This window comes from Tachyglossus aculeatus, chromosome 17, assembly GCF_015852505.1.
Source record: "Tachyglossus aculeatus isolate mTacAcu1 chromosome 17, mTacAcu1.pri, whole genome shotgun sequence".
NCBI lineage: Eukaryota > Metazoa > Chordata > Mammalia > Monotremata > Tachyglossidae > Tachyglossus > Tachyglossus aculeatus.
Window position 1 is genome coordinate 15822065 of NC_052082.1, and position 14571 is coordinate 15836635.

The 14571-nt window shown below is 41.0% G+C and overlaps 1 protein-coding gene across 2 annotated transcripts in view; it reads left to right on the forward strand.

Annotated features, from left to right (window-relative positions):
• Window positions 1-14571, forward strand: part of FARP1 (FERM, ARH/RhoGEF and pleckstrin domain protein 1) — a 254847-nt gene that overhangs the window by 208326 nt on the left and 31950 nt on the right. Inside the window, exons 14-16 of one of the 2 annotated variants that reach the window (XM_038758862.1) lie at window positions 3970-4157; window positions 5125-5214; window positions 7162-7295. In XM_038758862.1, coding sequence (XP_038614790.1) covers window positions 3970-4157; window positions 5125-5214; window positions 7162-7295 — 412 coding nt within the window. The remainder of the gene's footprint in view (window positions 1-3969; window positions 4158-5124; window positions 5215-7161; window positions 7296-14571) is intronic. The other variant, XM_038758863.1, reaches the window with a different exon arrangement.

Here is a 14571-nt window from a genome sequence, read left to right on the forward strand (position 1 = left end):
CAATTTGTTGTATTTTAGCTTTATTTGTCAGAAGGTGAAAGTAGACAGTAATCTCAAGGTGCTTCAACAGTGCTAGTAGTAGTAGTAATTAACTATCTAGCATGCTTGTTAATTAATTCCCTCTTGTTATGGAAAAAGTACCTCTTTATCAAATTCCCAAATGCAAACTTTGACAATCCTTTTTAATACAAAGATGAACAGTGTTACAGGAGCAGCAAAGCACCACAGATCCCTTTACCTTCCTTGGAAAGTAAAATACAGTTCAACTTTATCATAAGTCCTTGAGTTTTCCTCTTCCTACTTTAAAATTCCAAGTGCTCACTTCCAGATTGGGTAGGGACACTATGAGATTAAAAGAGAATACAACCTGAAGTTGTTAATCACAAACCAGTTGTATTCCAGCTTGTGTGACGATCTAGTTTCGGGGTGTGGCATCTTGATGTAAGCTCCTGCAAGTCCCCTTATTTCTAGAGTTTCTTGTGGTTTCTCAAACCAACTGGTGAATGTATTTTCAAAAAGGAAAAGAAACAGCTGAGCAGGATCCTGGTTCATGTAGTAATAGTGTGAAACTACAAAAAATACCATAGTTACGGGAACTTGGAGCCCAATAATTATTTATTTCATAAGAATATCTACAGTAGCAGATCCTTTTTTCAGCAATGAAGACTACCTTTACCATCATTATTATTATGAAAGGTGACTTTGGTGTTCATGTCTCATTCAGAAGAGACGCAATGTCTTGCAGTAGAACACTTAACTCCATAGGGTAGATTTTAACAGGAAAACATATTGGTCCTAAGATAAATTATTGGAAGGAGGAGAACTGCATTGTTACTAATAATAGAGTTGTCATATTTGGTATCATTTCTACTCTGTTTTGCAATCTTCACACAGTAGAAATGAACTAAAATAATTTCACATTCTTTTCCTCTTCATTGTAACCCCTTTTTAATCCATTTGTCTTTCTGACCATCTGTAGCAACTGTCACTGCAATACCAGGAGTCTTTGTTAGATGGAATTGCTAGTTTTCCTCCCAGTTAAGAGGGAGAAAAAACCCAGTGAACACCAAGATGTGACTTTTCTTATGTCGTTTTCAGACTGAGGCTTCTGAGTACATATAAACAGATTGTATAAATTTGGAGTCTGAACATATACATCCAGTGAGTCATTAGGTGGAAATTAAGGGATTCATTTTCCTTAACAAGTAAATTATCCTTTAAATAGGGTGCTTTAGGTGAAAATTGCATTCACTGCCCATCCTGTATTGTATAGTAACATGCAAGTGATTCAGCAACTTTTTAAGAGGCCTTAGGCCCAGCGTTTTTGTTGTCATGCTCACTGTTTTTTCCAGAAGACAGAGCTTAAACAAAGGACCTGGATTGGTCCTAAATTGGTCCATACTAACTTGTATTCTACATACTGACTTCTCCAAGTCAAATAAGAGTTCTCATTGGCTAAATGGATGAACCCAGTCATAGTTCTATTGGACTGTTTTTTCCCCTCTTAGATGAGCCCCAAACATATAATTTTGTAGCTTAGTCTCTGTAGAGAGGTCTTTTCTCGGTTAATTTTAGAGACCTTTGGATTTACTCATTAACCAACAGACCCAGATGCACTTGATTGCTCCGAAAGTCCATAGACATTGCAAGCTGCACCATTTCAGCTGTTTAAACCACCTTTCAATCTTTCCCACTGAGCTAATACAGAACACTAATCTACTGACCTCTTAAGTGATAAAATGCTGAATTTTGCCCATATCAACCATTAAAATTGTTATGGGTGCTTTTTGTTTCCCCATTATCTATTTCTGGTATCTTAATTGAGGCTGTAAATTTCTTCTCTTTACCAGCTGAAATTGACTTAAAAATTCGGATTTCTGTCCATCTTAGTGGACTTTCCCGGTTTACAAAACCACTGTTTTAGTTGGATCTTGCTCAAATGAATTATTCACATGAATTATTGTGATTGTTGAGGCTGTGTTGAAATCTAGTCATCATTAGTTTTGTCCCTCCAAATATTATCAGCCATTTTATCTCTTGTGCTCTCCCCAGTTCCCGCTATTTCTTTCTCTCTCCACAGACTCCCTTTATTTTCTTTGGCTTTAAATCTTTCCCTGATGTCTTGGCCGTCACAACCCTCAAGGGAACTACTTGAGAGCCAGTCACAATTACACTTCTTAATATGTTATGGCTTCTTAATTACTTCAACTGCCATAGTTTAAAATTCAGTCATTTGCATTATGTTGTTTTGATGTCTTCTGGCAGAGAAGGGGCTGTCAGAAAATCCCTCTGTTGTGGAGAGGGAGAAGGTAGCACCCCAGAATGTCTCCTGCAAGTATGGAAATAGTCTAATCCCTGTCATGTGACAGGCAAAGTGCCAGAATCCCCTTTTTAATCCAGTTGATAAGAATCACCTTTTTCTTATGTGGTTTACGAAGAACAGGGAGTACCTTCAAAGTAAACTACAATTTGGTTTGATTCACTATTTCCCAATGATCAGGTTCAGTACTTTTGAAAATCGCTGTATTCAGTTGTGTTCTAGTGTCAATAAAATTGACATTTGTGATGTAAGCTATGGCTTTTCTCTTGGGTTTTCTGAGTTTGGTAATATGTTAAAGAACTGTGATTAAATATTCCTATGCTCACTAAAATAATGCCCAATTTTTGTTTCAGGAAAATGTCCTTTTGGCATTTCTAAGAGGGTGCAGAATTGTCATAGCTATAAATACTATTGTCTTCATATTTTGTTTTTTCAGGGAAGTGAATGTTAACTAATCTAGGGAGAAGGATAAAAACTTGATAGCCTGTAAAATTGGGGCAGTTTGGGGAAACAAGTTACAATTGTCAAGTGTTACATTTGGTGAGTCCATGCAGTTATGTTCAGGCAAACATTGATTGTGTACTGGGCAGACAATAGACTAGGTATTTTGACTTGTTAATTATTTTAACTTTTATCATCAGTGGTGTCTCCTAATATGAAGGAGATTTATGTACATATTTTAACTTGGTCCATCAAACATAGTCACAATGAATACTCATTTTTAAGGTGTGAACACAAAATCCAGGAGGATGGGAACTTTATTTGGATTCCCCCAAAGTAGTTTCAATAACTCCTGTGCTGAGTAACATATTTACTAGAGGAAATGTTGGATATTTTGGCAGGCTAATTCATTTGTACCTCATGCAACCTGGTTGACTTCCAAGCAGCAACAGAATAGTTTTAGCATTCTTTTACTTAGCAAATTTCCCCTGAGAGAAATGAACTACTGTCCATTTTTGCCACAATTAGACAGTGAAGTGAAGTTATGAACTGGTAATCCAAAATTTTCCACAATGCACCTTTTAAATGAGACCCTCGTATATATACACGATACTAACATCTCTAACAGTGAAAGGAGCATGAAGTAAGTGCTACTTGGTATACTTTACTTCTAATGTGTTGTAGAATTGGGTGATTAGTAAATTTTACGTTCTGTGTTAGCCATGGCTTAATGTTACATAGTAGAGTATGCCATCATGCATCATTATTTTAGCTATCTGTGAGTAATGTCAGTAGTTGTAATGTTCGCAACTCCTGGGAAGAAGGACCTGGGTTTCTGGAGGGTGTACTGTCCCCAAGAGAGCAGATTTTATTAGCGTTTTGTGCTTAGTCTTTGTATTTATAAATCTTAGAGTAGAGATTCCGTTTAGTAAACTACCTGTAATTCCAGTTGCCTTCATTTCTTTCATCTTTAAAACTCAGCGAATGTCCATTATTCTCACTGTACTGTCTTCAGCTACAGAGGCATCCGAAACTCAGCCGACCTGATTAAGGTCTGGAGGGAGCTAAAGTTTGCCACATTAATAGCAAAATTAAAAAGGTTAAAGAATTTTAAATTGCATGAAGGAAGCAGGCCCCAGTAGGAATTACTCTTTTTTGTTGTTATTGTTTTGTTTTGTTTTGTTTTAAAAAAAACACACAAAAAACAGGCTCCCTGACTGGTAGTCCTCATCTCTCAGAACTCTCGATCAACTCTCAGGGAGGACACACCGCTGCAAACACGACACTCTCGCCAAACCTCAGCCCCGATGCCAAGCAGCCCTCACCATTAGTCAGCCCACTGCTCAACGACCAGGCCTCCACCAGGACTGACGATGAGGAAGAGGTCAAGAGAAAGGTATCCTCAATTGTTCTTTCTTTCCATCTTTTCTTGTCTTTTTTTCTCTTTTCTTTTCTTTCTCTTCTTTTTTCCCTTTCTTCTTTTTTCCTTTCTTATTTTTTCCTTCTTGCTTCTTTTCCTTTCCTCCTCCTTATTGTCCTCTTCCTTCCTTTCACCACCTTCTCTTCTCCTCCTTTTCCTCCTCTAATCAATCAGTGGTATGTATTGAATGCTTACTGTGGTAGAGAACTGGATTAAGCAGGTAGGAGAGTACAATAGGCTAGATTGATAGATCAGAGTAGATACAATCCCTGCCCACAAGGAGTTTATTGCAGGGACTATATATATGTATATATATAGTCCCTGCAATAAATTTTAAAAAAAAAATATATATATATATACTTTTTTTTACTTTTTAATGTTCCATTGTCTAGAATAGTGCCCAGGTGCTCAGTAATGGATTTTGGATGATAATGATTATTATTTTAATGGTAATAATAGTAACAATTGTGCTATTTGTTTAGCTCTTACTATGGGCCAAGCACTGTAGTAAGTGCTAAAGTAGATACAAGATAACCAGGTCGGACCCAGTCCCTGCCCCACATGGGGTTCACAGTCTAAGTAGGAGGGAGAACAGGTAGTGAATTCTAATTTAAAAGATGAGAAAACTGAGGCAGGGAGAAATTGCCCAAGGTCACTTAGCAGGCAAGTGGCAAAGCCAGGATTGAATCCAGGCCATCTGACCCCTGAGGCCCATGCTCTCTCCATTAGGTAACGCTGCTTTTTGAGGGGTGAGGGGAACTGTTCCAAGATGGATGGAAGATGACATTTCCCCCTGGACCAACCTATATCTTCTTTCATTCATCTCTTATCCACCAATAAAACAACGCACATTTGTTTGTGGGAATGATTTTCATTTGTGGGTTTTCTTTGAAGACCTCACCTCATTAAAATGGACATTACTTCTGGCATTTGCATTTTACAGCGGTTTCCAACTGACAAAGCATATTTCATTGCTAAAGAAGTATCCACAACTGAGCGAACCTATCTGAAGGATCTCGAGGTCATCACATCGGTGAGTTGGCTTTACTGCCTTCCTACAACATGATAGTAGGTAGTTTTATTCGAACTACTGAATGCTTATACTTTATTGGAGCAATTGCATTTTCAGAATCATTTTACCCTTTGAGGGCAGTGCCAGAGACCCCTCCCTCATTTAAATACAGAAGGGAAGGATTTGTACCCTGGAAACAGAGGCCTGAGATAGGTAGTTTATTTAATTTGAAATGCACCCACTGAAATAATTTTAGCAATTTCCATTTAAAATGCAGGAGAAGCAAGAAAGTGCTGCGGTGATGGAGCGTGAATTAAACAGTTTCTTTCTGTTGTGCAAGGATCCAGAACACTTCATATTTTGATAATTGTCAAAAGATAGTGTGTTTTTCCTCTTTTGGGAGAGACTAGGGTTGAAAGGGAAGCTCAATAAAACTTTGCTACCAGAGAGCATCATGAGTTCAAAATAGACCTTGAGAGGCCCTTTAAGTTGGGTTTATCAAGTGGAAAACTATGATGGTGTTTGCTCTCCATCAGTGTCAGCACTGGGAACTCTCTGGTTTAAAAAGCAACTTAGCCTACATCATAGATTGCCTCATTTTAAAAAAATTAGGATTCATTGATTTTTGAATTACAAACATGAAGTGTTGTGCCACATGGAGTGAGAGCCAAGTAGACCTGTTTTCTGGGGATCAGCTATATCCACCAGTTTGTCCATCTCAATCAGTCAATCAGTTTTTTATGGTATTTTTTTAAGTGCTTACTATGTGCCAGACGCTGTTCTAAGCATTGGGGTAGATATAACCTAATCAGATTGGTCACAGTCCCTGTTCCACATGGGGCTCACAGTCCAAATCCCCATGTTACAGATGAGGTAACTGAGGCACAGAGAAGTGAAGTGACTCTCCCAAGGTCACACAACAGACAAATGGCAGAACTAGGATTACAACCCACATCCTCTGATTCCCAGGCCCTTGCTGTATCCACTAGATAACGTTGCTTTATTGAATACTTACTGTGTGCAGAATACTGTACTAAGGGCTTGGGAGAGTTGGTAGACCCATTCCCTGCCCACATTGAGCTCACAATCTAGAGCTTGAGACAGACATTAGTAAACATAAGTACATTAAACTATAGATACGTACATAAGTGCTATGGGTTTCAAAGCTTTCAGAGCTATGAATTTCAAGCCCCATCTTATTTTGTCTAAAATAACAAACAGAGATGAAGAGTTGTGAGATGCACAAGGGCAGAAGGATAGGAATAAGGAAGAGAATATGATTTGGGAACATCAAGAATCTTTATCAAGGGCTGAAAGGAAATTTGGTGGTGAATCAGACTCCGCTACCTGTTTTGTAAGACAAACTACATGCTTTTAGAATTCTCATGCAGTATTATCAGTTTTGCAAATCAACTAACTTTTTAAAATTGATCATCATGTATATTGATAAGCACTGTATATTATCCCAGTGCTTAGTACACTGCTTGGCACATAGAGTGTCTGATAAATGCTTGTAAGTAGAGAAAGTGTGCTTCTTTTTTATGATATTTGTTAAGAACTTACTTTGTGCCAGGCACTGTACTAAATTCTGGGATTAGATACAAGCTAATCAGGTTGGACACAGTCCATGTCCCACACGGGACTCCCAATTTTTTACAAATGAGGTAACTAAGACACACAGAAGTTTGTAATTTACCCAAGGTCACAGAGCAGACAAGTGGTGACACCAGGATTAGAACCCACATCATCTGGCTCCCAGGCCCGTACTCCATCCACTAAGCATATTGCTTCTCTTCCCTTTAGCGTGACTCAGTGGTTCAAAAACCCAAAACATTTCTCTCAGCAAACTCCCAAGAATTTCCTCCTATAATTGCATTTAGTTGCTGGATTGGCTCTGGAGAAGTATAAATGTCCTTCAGCCGTCTTTGCTCTTGAATTTTTGTTCTTTTGTTCTGTTTTTATCCCTAGTGGTTTCAGAGCACAGTAAGCAAAGATGACTCCATGCCCGAAACCCTGAAAAATCTCATCTTCTCCAACTTTGAACCCTTGCACAAGTTTCACACCAATTTTCTCAAGGAAATAGAGCAGAGACTTGCCTTGTGGTAAGAACATGATTGGATTTTTCTCTCTCTTGCTGGATCGGTGAGTTTTGGACCATGTTTGATCTTTATGTTCCCCAAAAATGGGGAGTGACAGTAAGACAAGTCACAGGAAGGTACACAGATGAGGGAATGAAGGTGGCTAACAGCAAACGTCATAGCCATTATTTTTTTAAAAACTACATTTTTTAGTTGCATCATGTATTGTATTTAAATCCTCAGAAATGAACCAGGTGAAAGCTGGATTAGCTTTTGCTACTTAGAAAATTCCCAGGCAACAGTAGTGGTCAGTAATATGCACCCACATAGGGACATACTGCTCCCCCCAAATGGGGAAAGAGCCTGCAAATCTGGCTTAAACATTGCCTGCATCACCAGATTCCAACCCGGCTCCTCAGAGGACTGTATCAGTTGATCTTTTAATGTTGGGATGCAAGATATGCAAACACTGCACAAGCAACAGTCACCCATCAGTCTTTTCAATCGCTCAATCAGTGATATTTATAGAGTGCTTACTTCTGTGCAGAGCACCATACTGAGTGCTTAGGAGAGTACAGTACATCGAAGTTGATAGTTACATTTCCAGTCCATAACAAGCTTACAACCTAGAAGGGAATAATCAATCAATCATCCTTATTATTATTATAATTAATAATAACAATAATAATTGTATTTGTTAAACACTTATATGTCAAGCACTACTCTCAGTGCTGGGGTAGATAGATGATAATCAGGTTGGACACATTCCATGTTCCACATGGGGCTCACAGTCTTAATCCCCATTGTACAAATGAGGTAACTGAGGCATAGAGAATTGAAGTGACTTGCCCAAGGTCACAGAGCAGACAAGTGGCAGAGCCTGTATTAGAACCCATGACGTTCAAACTTCCAGGCCTGTGCTGTATCCACTAAGCCATGCTGCTTCCCATACTAAGGGCTTACTGTGTGCACAACACTGGGAGAGTACTTGGGAGAGTACAGTATAACAGAGTTGGTAGATACATTATAATATGTAATTTATATACCACCCTTCTCTCATTACCACCCCCGTCTCACCTCCTGTGGATAGACTGTCCCTGACTAGTAGCAACATCTCTGAATCACTTAATCGTATTTACTGAGTGCTTACTTTGTTTCCTTAAATGGAATTGTGCAGAGCACTGTACTACGTGCTTGAAAATGAAGGACATCTTACCTGTCTACCTATCCACGTGTGCAAACATTTTTCCCATCCACAGTATTCAAATTCAACATGAGTTTGGAGGGAGAAGATGTCAGAACATAAAAGAGCTTCTTTGCATGCCCTGGAGGTGCTGACCTGCCAGATTGACTATTATCAGTGATTCAAGCCTTTACAACGTAAAATGCCTACTGGAGTGGAAAAATAAATTGCTTACAGACCTTCAAAGGGTTGACTTTTGGGTGAAGATGCATCCAAGGAGGATTGCTATTATTTAGTATGTTTGTTCAGGGTTACTTTGGGCAAGGCTTGTGGGGAATTAAATGCATAAGTTAAGGAGAAATGGCTAGGAAAAGGAGCTTTTCTGGTAGAAAAGGCACTCATTATACAAGGAACCTGATCTCACTGATCTCACTTCAAGGGCAGATGAGTTCTCATGACTTCCGTAAGGATATGTAGGTATGAACTTGGCCTGGTTTTCTGCAGGAAGCTGTTCTGAGTCACCAGATCTGTGGTAGTGGGACACTGTGCCAATTAGGTCCGAGGAAAAAGAGTTTGCAGCTGGAGGACTGAGGAATACACATTGCAGAACATCAACTTTATTTAATGTGAGAGGAAAAGAAGCCTCATAGGTAGTGCCCTGGTTTTTTCCCAGAATTGAAAATGTCAATATAGCATTCAGAAAAATGGGGAGAGCAAGAGCACTGCAGAGAGGGCAGGGGTTGGGAAAACACTGGGTTTCCGTCCAGAAAAGGGTGATTGACTCAGTCATGTGACTGTTCACTTGATTATGGCCTTTAGCACTCCCCCAACTCCAACTTGTACCCTAGCCTTAGGCCACTCCAGTTTGCAGTGAAAAACTTGGGTCATGGGATAGAATGCAGTCTTACTCAGATTAGACCACCAAATTGATTTTCACCCCTGACATATCAAGATATGAACTCCTGGGTGGTTTACCTCAGGTGAATCCACCAAGCTGCCGGGGTCCACTCCTTTCGAGGTCAGTGATCAGTTATGTAAATTAGTAAAAGAAAAATTTGATGACTTCCCTTTTGTTCCTATGTTGCTATACTTCTGTTTTGGGGGAATCTGTGGGGGAATCTGTAGGCTATATGTCCCACACTGAAACAATGCTGTAAAGCAAGATAAATGGGCGGAACACTCACCAGGAAGTAAATACTGTTGCTTGCTATGAATCTCGGTTCAAATAAACACACCTGTCTATATCCAAATACATCTGATTCCCAAGCAGATACACCTGGGAGGAGGATAAGAGAATCAAAAAGGTCCCTCAAGCTTGGCTCCCATGGCACAAAGCCAGCTAATCCTATTTCTCCAAAAGCAAGAGAACGGGTTTGCTAGCTACTGTGAAACAGGGAGGTCATGGGAAGCTGGGTTTCCGTTTTCTGCGGGCAAGGTCAGAAACGGCCGGGGTTCCATCCGCTGCTGTGTAATTTGAAGAGTGAACCCTGTGCAACCTTTGGCATTGTGCCGCGATTCCTAAACTCCAGCCCTGAAAGGATTGGCAAATCCCTCTAGGGGAATTTGGAGTCAGCTGGAGCTGGTTTTCATTTACTGAGAATTGCAAGATCTCTGAATTCATAGCTTAGCAACAGTATAAACAGCAGTGGCCAGAGGTTCATTCTTTATCATGTTGCAGCTTCTCAGAAACTGAAGGAATTGCCTTCAGCACAAAGTACAGTACAGTTATCCTAGTTAACCGGTTAATTTGATCCACATGTTGCACAAATTGCCTTCATTCAGTCTTTATTTATTGAGCGCTTACTGTGTGCAGGGAACTGTACTAAGCATTTGGGAGGGTACAGCATAACAATTCCCTGCCCAAAATGAGCTCACTGTCTCAGTCAATCAGTGGTATTTATTGAGCACTTACTATATGCAGAGCACTATACTAAGTGCTTGGGAGAGTACAATACAGCAGAATTAGCTGACATGTTCCCTGCCCATAATGAGCTTACAGTCTAGAGGGAGCTAGACTGTAATTGTTCTTGGAGATAGGTGCACAGTAGCCACTAATTTTGAAACTTTGAATAACCTGAGGGAGGTACGATAAAGATGGATGATAATCATAAAACTGAAAATATCCAAGGTGCTGTAGTGAGGGGAAGAATGGCGTCTTAGTGGTAGTTGAAAGCTCTTGTTCTATGCGTCAGATGGTTTTGCCAAAAGTCAGAAATGTTTTACTCCATTGTAAAGAAATGTCACATAAATTCTGTAGTTAAAATTCACCCCAGTAGTGTCATGTTCAAAGACTGAGGAGATAGTGTTTGCTAAGTACATATTGTGTGCGAAACACTACTACACTCTGGGGTAGATACAAGATTATCAGGTCAGACACAGTCCTTGTCCCACATGGGACTCAGAGGCTAAGCAGAAGGGAGAACAGATGAGAAAATGGAAGCAGAGAAAAATTAAGTAATTTGCCCAAGGTCACACAGGAGGCAAGTGGCAGAATAGGGATTAGAACCCAGGTTTTCTGACTCGCAGGCCCTTGCTCTTTCTATATTTCCAAGGTTTCACAACAGGGGTATAGCTGGGACTAGAACCTGGGTCTCCTAATTCCCCATCCCAATGCTCTTTCCTCTAGGCTGCTGTATGACCTTGGACGTGTCACAACTTCCCTGTGTCTCAGGTTTTTCATCGGCAAATTGGAGATTAAATAACTGTCTCACCTTCCCCCTCCACCCCAAGACTGTGGACCCCATGTGGTACAGTGATTAGATTCAACCTGATTATCTACATTAACTCCAGTGCTTAGTACAATGCTTGGTGCATAATAAGCACTTAACAAATTCAACCATGGTATTATTAGGCCACCCTGCCTGAATACTCCTCCCCTTGAGAAACACTGGTAGTTGATCCTCTCCAGGCTGCCATGTGAATTTTAGAAAGAAAATGATTTACTGTGGTTAGGAAAGCAACAGAGGTTACTACAGTGTGAATGCTTGTTTTTCCTTTAATGCAGTTTCAGATGAATAGCCTTAACTCCTTACACATGGAATTTTCTGTCAGAGGCCCAGTTTTAATTATTACAACGTTATAGTTGCTCCGAGAGCACGCATATGGGGTGGAATAGCACAGCTTCTCCAGAGTGTAATTCCTTCAAGAAAGAAGAGAGTGTTTGGCTTTTTTCCCATTGACAAGTGCAATTTGTAAATGTTTCATCTTCCCAATTGACTTGGGGAAACTTTTTTTTTTATATGGTATTTATTAAGTGCTTATTACATTGCTAGGCATTGTACTAAGCCCTGGAGTAGATACAAGTTAATCAGGTTGGACGCAGTCCATGTCCCACGTGGGGCTCACAGTCTTAATCCCCATTTTTTACAGGTGAGGTAACTGTGGCATAGAGAAGTGAAGTTGCTTGCCCAAGGTCACACAGCAGACAAATACTAGCACCGGGATTAGAACCCAGTTCTTTCACTTCCAGGCCCGTGCTCTATCCACTAGGCCACGCCAGTTGAAGAAAATGAGAAAACTTGTTTTTTTAATCTTTTGTGAGTGTCTTAGAACCTTTTGTGGAATAATACTATCAGTTTGTTTTCTTAAATCTTTCAGGAGAGTCTGAGAAATTATTGAGGAATATTACTTTGTATCTTTTTGGCCTGAAAGCAGAAGTTAGATGTGTTGTTCCAGACGTCCCCTGGGTTTGTCCCCCTCCAAAGTTCAGGTTTTCAAAGAGAGCCTAAAGGTTTTTGGATGCACCACAACGAGGCTTGGTTTAAGAAATCTGGGCACCCTTCCCTTTCCTAGGAGTCTGGTGTCACAAACGACAGACAGGCCTCAAATCGGCCTCAATAAATACTATTGACTGATTGATCCCACAAGCCTTCATTTATCCGGAAAACGTAAGTCACTGGACCTTTCCATTTCAATCTTGGGTGAGTCCGGTTTCAGAGCCAAAATCGGCCTTTCTTCCACATCTTTGGAAGCCCTTTCCAAAGCGGATGGGAAAGTTTCCCAGGCCAGTGCTAGCAGAGTGTCTCTGCAGAGACGGGAGTTGCCATGGTAGCAGCTTCACATGATTGTGGAGAATCTGGTTAGGATTAACTGCAGCTCCACAACCGGAGTGAGATTGATGAGACTGTTTTTTTAATGTTTCCCTCTCTACCCTTGCCTCCCCCCATCTATTAATATAGATTTATATAAATATACAGTTATTTAGATTAATGCCCTCTAGACTGTCAACTCATTGTGGGCAGGCAACATGTCAACCAAACTCTGTTATAGTATGCTCTCCCAAGCTCTTAGTACAGTGCTCTGCACACAGTAAGCACTCACTAAATATGGTTGATTGATCTGAGCATGCTTCCAGTGTTGCAGGAGTCCACAGTCAGTCACCACGAAAGCTCCCTCTTTCCCATCCTGTCCCTAGGAGAATCGGATATGGGAAAGGGAAGAAAATCTTGCTGTCTCTCAATCAATCAGTCAATCAATGATATTTACTGAGTGCTTATTATAGGCAGAACACTGTATAAAGCACTTGGGAGAGTACAGTACAACAGACTTAGCAGACATACCCTGCCCACAACAGGCTTTCTCTCCTCTCTTTCCCCCACGTGCTACCAGCAGGAAAACACTGAGATGTTGTTTCATTTGTTATGAGGAAAACGGAGAAACATCAACTCAGTCTTTCTCTCACTTTCATGGATTTTCATGTTCCTTACCCTGGATGAAAACAGCAAGGGCCTCAGCAGTAGTAGAGTCAGAGAAATCAGCCAGGTTCTTTGAAATAAATCCTCCTCTTTGTTTGTTGGGAGGGAATGGGCTCAAAATAAAGCAGCTGGTAGCAGAAAGAAAGTTGAAGGATCAGATAATAGTTTCAGACAAATATGAGATTGTACGCTTTCTCCAGTGCCTCCTTTCCCCAGAAAGGAAATGAATTCTGCTGTTCCGGTAAGCACGGGGCTTGGAGGAGGCAGTGTGGGGTGGTGGAGAGAGCACAGGTCGAAGAGGCCCGCTTGAGTTTTAGCCCTGCCACTCACCAGCTGTGTGACTGTAGACTGTGCAGTCTACACGGCAGGGAACATGTCTACCAAATCAGTTATATTGTCCTCTCCCAATCACATAGTGCAGTGTTCTGCCCAAAGTAAGCACTCAAATGCCATATGACGGATCGATTGATTGACCTAAGGTAAGTCACTTCTCTGAGCTTTTATTTCCTCACCCATAAAATCAATCAATCAAGTGGGAAAAGCCTGGGCTTTGGAGTCAGAGGTCATGGGTTCAAATCCCAGCTCCGCCAATTGTCCGCTGTGTGACTTTGGGCAAGTCACTTAACTTCCCTGTGCTTCAGTTACCTGATCTGTAAAATGGGGATTAAGACTGTGAGCCCCCCATGGGACAACCTGATCACCTTGTTACCTCCCCAGCGCTTAGAACAGTGCTTTGCACATAGTAAGCGCTTAATAAATGCCATCATTATTATTATTATTATTTTATTTTGAGCACTTACTGTGTGTGAAGCATTGTACCATGCACTTGGGAGAGTATAATATAACAGAGTTGGTAGACACGTTCCCTACCCAGAACGAGCTAATAACTTGCCTCTCCCGCCTCGCAGGGACATTGGGAAAATGAAATGAGATCACTGATGTGAAGTAATTTTTCAAGAACAAGAAAGGAGCCGTACAAATTCAAAATACTGTTATTGTCAGTGGCCAGTTATTCCTGGTGGTTGTGGAAGGTGGTGGTGGAGGGTTGGCAGTGAGCTGGGGCCCAGGGTGACCATTGACATGGGCAAGAGAGAGAGAATATTTGCTGGCTGGCTGCCTGACTCACCTCAGGCTCCTGGGAGGAAATGCTGAGGAAGCCAAGAGCCACAACCCTTTGGCTTGAAATAGAATTGCCATTTTGGCCATGCTGTGTCCCTGAGTACCTTCTCTGGTCCGACCTCCTGGCTTCCTCCACGGAGTCCCAAGTCACAGCAGCCAAGCTGTTCCAAGCTGAGAGGAAATGGAGCTTCTGTGTCTCTGACCTCCGGACTCAGCCTTTTTCAATGAGATTATAAAGATCCCCAGGCTCTCACCAGGTTGCTTCCTTAAAAGACTGGGGCAAAAGACTGGGACAGAAGGCAAA